The 8,902-nt window shown below is 40.0% G+C and overlaps 1 protein-coding gene across 2 annotated transcripts in view; it reads right to left on the bottom strand.

Moving 5' to 3' along the window:
* The window catches only part of LOC133644518 (leucine-rich repeat-containing protein 24-like), a 63,685-nt gene extending 56,521 nt beyond the window's left edge, over positions 1-7,164 (bottom strand). For both annotated transcript variants that reach the window (XM_062039050.1, XM_062039051.1), the window contains exon 1: positions 6,334-7,164. Coding sequence is in view for 1 of the 2 variants with exons in the window: in XM_062039051.1 (XP_061895035.1) it covers positions 6,347-6,901 (555 nt within the window). In the remaining variant the exon portion in view is untranslated. The remainder of the gene's footprint in view (positions 1-6,333) is intronic.
* Between the last annotated feature and the right edge of the window lie 1,738 nt (positions 7,165-8,902).

Below are 8,902 nucleotides of genomic sequence, written 5' to 3' on the forward strand. Positions count from 1 at the left end.
GACAGCGGCAAGGCCCGGCCCCACGGGCGCAACTCCCCGCCCAACCACCCACGAGAGGGGCAGCCCCCCCACCCAACCCAAGGCGGCCACCCCCAACAGCTCCACCCGCTCCCCAACCCCCGCCCAGGCACCCCCATCCACCCCCAGGCCCCAGACCACCCACGGATCGGCCCGCCAGGCCGGCACAGGGAACACAACCCAGGCCCACCCGACCCCGCGGCACACGGCCCCCCCGGCACCCACGACCCCCCACCCACGGAGCAAGACCCCCGGGACAGAGCCCCAGCCCCGGCCCCCATGGGAATCAGGTCAGGAAATCAATAAGCGGTGCCCAAAGAGATCTGAATTCTGTCAGTTGTTGTTTTGATTCAGCAGACATTCTTTCCATAACTACATAATCTAATAAAATGTTTTTGTAAAGGTTTATACATAAATTATTTTTTGATTTCCAATTCATGAGAATAGTTTTCTTGGCGATGCCTATTGCATTTATAAGGAGGTATGTTTTGTTTGTATCAAAGTCAGTTGCGGAGAGATCACCCAACAGGCAGAGTGCGGGGGGGATGGGAATAGGAATCTCTAACGCTAATGATAGGTTCTCGCACACTCCAAGCCAAAAGTTACTCACGGGAGCACAGGACCACATTGAGTGTAAGTAGTTATCTACCTTATTATCTGAGCAGTGTACACAAATGTTAGAGTCGGCTAAACCCATTTTATACATTCTTAGACCGGTGTAATGTATTCTGTAAAGTATTTTGAGCTGAATCAGTCGTAAATTTGGATTCTTAATCAAACGAGAAGTATTGAGGCATATTTGTTTCCAGAATTCTGGGTCAAGGCTTGTGGATACGTCTGAGTGCCATTTGGAAGTTGGGATACTTATTGTGTTATCTATTTTTGATAAGAGAGCATATAATTTGGATAAAGCTTTGGGGGCAGATGTTTTGAAGAATTTAACGGTCGTAGGATTACTTTCCCATGTTGTTTTGTTGAATCTTGCGCTAATTACAGATTTGATTTGTATATATTCTAGGAATTTATTAGGATTGATTGCATATTGTGTTATTAAACTTTTAAAAGAGATAAAACTGTTTGCATTGATGATATCCCCAAGACATCTGACTCCTTTATCATACCATGTTGGAAAGTTCAATGGCTTCTTGTTTAAAAGAAAATCAGGATTATTCCAAATAGGCGTAAATTGACAGGGAGTGAGCGGGGATCCAGTTATTTTCAAAAACTCCCACCAAGCTGTTAAGGTAGTGCGTATATTAATACTTTTGAAGCAGTTGTGTTTTCGGAGAATTTGGCTAATAAAGGGCAAGTTACAAATTGGGATCTCCTGGCTAAGTGATTGTTCAATCTCTAACCATAAACTATCTAATAAAGTGGGATTGGTCCATTTTAGTATATATTGTAGTTTATTTGCAAGGAAGTAATATGAAAAGTTTGGGAGTTCTAGACCCCCGTATTCTTTTGGTTTTTGTAAAGTTTTAAGGCTGATTCGTGCTGGTTTACTCTTCCAAAGAAACTGATTGATGTGTGAGTCTAGTGATTTAAACCAGATTTGAGAAGGTTTGGTTGGAATCATTGAAAAGAGATAATTAACCCTAGGCAAGACCATCATTTTCACGGTAGAAACCCTTCCCATAAGTGAGATTGGCAGTGCTTTCCAACGCGCCAGATCATCCTCAATCAATTTTAAGATTGGGGAGTAATTCAAGCGATTCAGATCTGACAATGTGGAGGAAATATTGATTCCCAGGTATTTAATGTTCCCTTTATGCAGTGGAATCGATGAGGTGCTCTGGAAGTCAAAATTTATTGGTAACACAGTAGATTTGGACCAGTTGATTGAGTAATCTGAAATAGAACTGAATTTATTGATAAGTGAGATTGTATCTTGAAGAGAAGAATGTGTATTTTGTAAGAAAAGTAATACATCATCAGCATAAAGGCTTATTTTATGATGAACGGTTGCGGTATGGATGCCTTTAATATTTGCATGCTGTCGAATTGCGGTTGCAAGAGGTTCAATAAATATAGCAAACAGTGACGGAGAAAGTGGACACCCTTGCCTTGTGCCCCTCATAAGATTAAACCTTGGGGAGATTTGGCTATTCGTTCTAACCGAGGCTGTAGGGAAACTATATAGGACCTTGATCCATTCTATAAATGAGTCTCCAAATCCAAATTTCTGTAGAGTAGCTAAAAGAAAATTCCAATTCACTCCATCAAATGCTTTTTCAGCATCTAATGAAACAACAGCTGTTTTTAAATTATGAATAACAGAATAGTCTATCACATTGAGTAGACGGCGAACATTGTTGGACGATTGTCTCTCTTTGATGAAACCTGTTTGATCAGGATGTACTATATATGGAGTGACTTTTTCTAATCTTTGAGCTAATACTTTGCAGATAATTTTAAGATCAGCATTAATCAGGGAGATTGGCCGGTAACTGGATGGAAGTGTTGGGTCTTTATCAGGTTTTAGCAAGAGACTGATTGTGGCAGAGTTCATATTTGGAGGAAGGAATGAGTTTTCTTTAATCTCTAAAGCCATTTTTGTAAATATCGGAGCTAGCAGTGACCAGAATGTTTTGTAGAACTCCACAGGGAACCCATCAGGCCCTGGTGCTTTATTGTTTGGCATCTGTTGAAGAGCATCGTGAAGTTCATCTACAGAAATAGCAAGATCTAAATTTGATACCTGCCTCGTATTTAATTTAGGTAAGTCTATACCATTGAGAAATGTCTCAATGTCTGAAAGAGATGGGTCAATCTGGGGTGTATACAAGTTTCTGTAAAAGTCTCTAAATATGGAGTTAATTTCCTCAGGAACGTGAGTAATGTTCCCAGCTGAATCCTTAAAGGCCTACTGAAACCCACTACTACCGACCACGCAGTCTGATAGTTTATATATCAATGATGAAATCTTAACATTATAACACATGCCAATACGGCCGGGTTAACTTATAAAGTGACATTTTAAATTTGCCGCTAAACTTCCGGTTCGAAACGCCTCTGCGGATGACGTATGCGCGTGACGTAGCCCGGCGAACACGGGTATGCCTTCCACATTGAAGCCGATACGAAAACGCTCTGTTTTCATTTCATAATTCCACAGTATTCTGGACATCTGTGTTCGTGAATCTGTTTCAATCATGTTCATTGCATTATGGAGAAGGAAGCCAAGCAAGCAAAGAAGAAAGTTGTCGGTGCGAAATGGACGTATTTTTCGAACGTAGTCAGCCACAACAGTACACAGCCGGCGCTTCTTTGTTTACATTCCCGAAAGATGCAGTCAAGATGGAAGAACTCGGATAACAGAGACTCTAACCAGGAGGACTTTTGATTTGGATACACAGACGCCTGTAGAGAACTGGGACAACACAGACTCTTACCAGGATTACTTTGATTTGGATGACAAAGACGCAGACGTGCTACTGTGAGTATGCAGCTTTGGCTTTTTTTTGCGTATGTACGTAACTTTTTTAAAATATATAAGCTTTATGAACCTTGGGTTAGGTGAACGGTCTTTTGGGCTGAGTGATTGTGTGTGTTGATCATGTGTTTGAATTGTATTGGCGTGTTCTATGGAGCTAGGAGCTAGCAGAGGAGCTAGGAGCTAGCATAACACGTACCGTACCGGACGTGCGCGTCACGTACGTAACTTTTTAAAAATATATAAGCTTTATGAACCTTGGGTTAGGTGAACGGTCTTTTGGGCTGAGTGATTGTGTGTGTTGATCGGGTGTTTGAATTGTATTGGCGTGTTCTATGGAGCTAGGAGCTAGCAGAGGAGCTAGGAGCTAGCATAACAAACACGCAGGTGTTATTATGCAGGATTAATTTGTGGCATATTAAATATAAGCCTGGTTGTGTTGTGGCTAATAGAGTATATATATGTCTTGTGTTTATTTACTGTTGTAGTCATTCCCAGCTGAATATCAGGTACCGTGAGTATGCAGCCTTGGCTGCTAAACATTCGATAACTTGACCGTATGTGCGCGTCACGTACGTAACTTTTTAAAAATATATAAGCTTTATGAACCTTGGGTTAGGTAAACTGTCTTTTGGGCTGAGTGATTGTGTGTGTTGATCAGGTGTTTGAATTGTATTGGCGTGTTCTATGGAGCTAGGAGCTAGCAGAGGAGCTAGGAGCTAGCATAACAAACACGCAGGTGTTTTTATGCAGGATTAATTTGTGGCATATTAAATATAAGCCTGGTTGTGTTGTGGCTAATAGAGTATATATATGTCTTGTGTTTATTTACTGTTGTAGTCATTCCCAGCTGAATATCAGGTCACCCTCGGCTCTCACAGCATCTTCCCTATCTGAATAGCTTCAACTCCCCACTAGTCCTTCACTTGCACTTTACTCATCCACAAATCTTTCATCCTCGCTCAAATTAATGGGGAAATTGTCGCTTTCTCGGTCCGAATCTCTCTCACTTCATGCGGCCATCATTGTAAACAATAGGGAACTTTGCGTATATGTTCAACTGACTACGTCACGCTACTTCCGGTAGGTGCAAGCCTTTTTTTTATCAGATACCAAAAGTTGCAATCTTTATCGTCGTTGTTCTATACTAAATCCTTTCAGCAAAAATATGGCAATATCGCGAAATGATCAAGTATGACACATAGAATAGATCTGCTATCCCCGTTTAAATAAAAAAAATTCATTTCAGTAGGCCTTTAATGGATGGTATGGAGTTTTTTTCTTTGTTTAATTTTAGTTGGTTAGCCAAATATTTGCTTGGTTTATTGTCATGTTCAAATGTATCTAAGCGTAACCTCTGGAGCAGGAATTGAGTTTTCTTATCAATTATTTCTCTTAAATCTAATTTGAGTTTTCTCAGTTCATTCAGAGTATGTTCATTTTGTGAGTTTGCATAAGCTATTTCTAATATTTTTATTTCATTTTCAAGTTCCTGCTCTAGTAAACGTTCCTCTTTTTTCTTGTATGATGAATAAGAAATTATTTTTCCTCGCATAACTACTTTTGCGGCCTCCCAGAGAATGCACGCCGTGATTTCTGGTTGATCATTAAAATCTAAAAAATCTGTCCATTCTTTCTCAAAATAGTTGAGGAAGTCTGGGTCCTTTAGTAATGATGTATTAAGTCTCCATTGTTTTATAGGTGCAGTTATAGTTTTGTTAGTGAGGGAAAGTGAGACAGGTGCATGGTCACTGATGATGATAGGATGAATGTGAATGTTTGCGATATCAGATAAAATTGAGCTACTAGTTAAAAAGTAATCAATGCGAGAGAATGAGTGGTGAACTGGGGAAAAATAAGTGTATTCCCTAAGAGTGTGGTGATAAGAACGCCAGGCATCGCAAAGACCATAATCGTTCATATATTGCTTAAGTATTACCACTGATTGAGACTCACGGTGACTCCCAGTCACTCTGGACCGATCTATATTTGGATTAAATACTAAGTTGAGGTCCCCTCCTAGAATCAAGCAGTGGTTTGAGTGAGGAGAAAGTGAAGAGAAGAAAGTGTGAAAAAAGGAGGGGTCATCAACATTTGGACCATAAATGTTGGCGATACATAAGTTTCTCCCGTCAACAGAAATATTAAGAATGATGTATCTTCCCTCTATGTCAGTAATGGAGTTATGGAATGTAAAGTTGACCTTTCTACTAATGAGAATGGCTACGCCTCTCTGTTTGGAGTTGTAACTAGCAAAGTATGTGTGTGGGTATTGCGATGAATGCAGTTTTGAGGTATCGGACTTGGAGAGGTGAGTCTCTTGTAGTAAAGCAATGTCTGCTTGCATACTCTTCAAATGATTAAGAATTTTTATATTTTTTTCCTTTGACCCGACTCCACGCACATTCCAAGTGACAAACTGAACAGTGGACATACTAAACTAGACTGTAACTAAGTGTGTGGATGTATGTGTGTATTTTATGTGTAAATAATGCATGTCTGTATCTAAATGTAAGCCTATCATGCATATATGTAGGTGTGTATAGTTGTGCATGTATTAGCTGTGAGTGTAAATGCTGATGACGACGAGGGGACACACACAACAGGTGGAGAAATAGAAAGAGAAAAACAAAACAAAAAACATAAAAGAAAAAGAAAAGAAGAGAGTGGTGGATTGAACAGGTAGTGAAATAAGTAACATAAAAAGGAAAACAAAAAAGTAAAACAGTAAACATGTTGGTTAACCAAAAGAGAGAGAGAGAGCGTATGGTGTTTACGTGTGCGCTATGATGACGCACAGGTGTGTTGTGAGCAAGAGGGGGGGGGGGGGGGGAGAGGGATTGAAGCATAATGAAATAAGAAAAACAAAATACAACATTTACCGTGTTTCAGACGCTAATAATACAGCCACGGCGTGGCTTCCGGATCACGGTAAAGTTGGCCGTTGAGGAAAAGTTTATCCACCGCGATGACTGCACGGCGTCCTTCGGTGATAAACTTCTTGCGAAGCGGAAACAAATGGCGTCGCCGGTCGAGAATTTCCTTAGGAAACTGGTCGTTGATGCTGAAGTTGGATCCTTTCAGCTCTCTACCCTGGTTCCTCACTCGCTCCTTCTGCTTGAAGTGTTCCAATTTGGCTATGATGGGTCTCGGCCTCCTGTTCTCCGGCTTTTTGGCTCCAAGCCGGTGGACGCGATGGAAGGTGATGTTCCTGATGGTGTCTGCTGGGAGCTTGAGCTGATGTTCCATGAAGGACTTGATGGTTTCCTCTGGATCTTCCTCGGTCTTTTCCGGTATCCCCGCGAAGACCAGATTGTCCCTCATGCTTCTCGCCTGGAGGTCTAGCATCGTCTCCTTCATGCTCCTGTTGTCCCGGTTGAGTTGCGTCACTCCGTCGGTGAGGGATTTAACAGTCTCACGAAGAGCGGCGTTCTCCTTGGCGAGAGACATGACCTGCTGTTGTCCGAATTCCAAACTCTCACGGATGGCTTGGAATTCCTTGTGGAGCACCTCAACAAGTGCGAGGCGGCCATCCAAACAAGTCAGCCTCTTGTCGATGGAATCCAGGATGTCGGTGAAGTTTGTACCGGGTGGTGACACATGGCCAGGTGAGTCCTCCGGGCGGCTTCTTTTAGACGTTGGCGTCTTAGACGGTCGTAGCACTCTTCGATGTAGCCTTCAAGTGCCTCCAGATTTTGATATTTAAGTTTTATTTGCTTTATTTTCTGAATGAATCAGAATTGTTTGGCAGCTGAGTGTGCCACTTGACTCTATTTTTTTTTCCCGCGTCACGTACGCTCTCGCGAGACTACAGCATTACTGACGCATCTGACGTCCTCTCACTCTCCTAATTAATCTTAATCTTAATAATTAGTATGACAGTTATACTGTTATATTGAATTAAAAAAAACTAACTTGTGTCTTTGCAAACCTTACAAAAACAACTGATTCTAGTAAAACTCATATAGATAAAATATTACAGGCAGTTTGAGACATAATGCATGTTTGGTTTTGGAGTTATGTTTCAATAACTGTCATATTGAGTGTGGCAGTTATACTGTCATTATGTAAAACCTAATATTCGTATTTGCAAACCTTACAAAAACAACTGATTCTAGTAAAACTCACAGTACATACATACAATAATACAGGCAGTTTTAGACAGAATGCATGTTTGGTTTTGGAGTTATGTTTATATAACTTTCATATTTAGTATGACAGTTATACTGTATATAGAATAAAAAAAACTAACTTGTGTCTTTGCAAACCTTACAAAAGATCATTTTTCTAGTAAAACTCACAAAGATACATTACTCCAGGCATTATTAGTCATTTTGCATGTGTTGTTTAGGAGTTATGTTTGAATACATTTGTATTGCTTTTTTCGCATTATCTCAGGATTCTAAAAACGTTACTGTCATATTGAGTAAAACACTAGTTTTTGTTTTTGCAAACCTTACAAAATATTTTTTTTGCAGTAAAACTCACAAAGATACATTTCTCCAGGCAATATTAGCCATTTTGCATGTGTGGTTTAGGAGTTATGTTTAAATAACTGTCATATTGAGTATGGCAGTTATATTGTTATATAGATTAAAAAAAAAACTAACTTGTGTCCTTGCAAACCTTAGAAAAACAACTGATTCTGGTAAAACTCATATAGATACAATATTACAGGCAGTTTTAGACGGCGTGGCGAAGTTGGTAGAGTGGCCGTGCCAGCAATCGGAAGGTTGCTGGTTACTGGGGTTCAATCCCCACCCTCTACCATCCTAGTCACGTCCGTTGTGTCCTTGGGCAAGACACTTCACCCTTGCTCCTGATGGCTGCTGGTTAGCGCCTTGCATGGCAGCTCCCGCCATCAGTGTGTGAATGTGTGTGTGAATGGGTGAATGTGGAAATACTGTCAAAGCGCTTTGAGTACCTTGAAGGTAGAAAAGCGCTATACAAGTATAACCCATTTATCATTTATTTATTTAACATAATGCATGTTTGGTTTTGGAGTTATGTTTCAATAACTGTCATATTGAGTGTGGCAGTTATACTGTGTAAAACCTAATTTTCGTATTTGCAAACCTTACAAAAACAACTGATTCTAGTAAAACTCACAGAGATACAATAATACAGGCAGTTTTAGACAGATTGCATGTTTGGTTTTGGAGTTATGTTTATATAACTTTCAAATTTAGTATGACAATTATACTGTATATAGAATTAAAAAAACTAACTTGTTCCTTGCAAACCTTACAAAAGATCATTTTTCTAGTAAAACTCACAAAGATACATTACTCCGGCATTATTTGCCATTTTGCATGTGTTGTTTGGAAGTTTTGTTTAAATACATTTTATTGCTTTTTTCGCATTATCTCAGGATTCTAGAACGTTACTGTCATATTGAGGAAAAAACTACTTTTTCTGTTTGCAAGATTTAAAAAAGCATGTGTTTCGAGT

Source organism: Entelurus aequoreus, linkage group LG27 (assembly GCF_033978785.1).
Source record: "Entelurus aequoreus isolate RoL-2023_Sb linkage group LG27, RoL_Eaeq_v1.1, whole genome shotgun sequence".
Lineage (NCBI taxonomy): Eukaryota > Metazoa > Chordata > Actinopteri > Syngnathiformes > Syngnathidae > Entelurus > Entelurus aequoreus.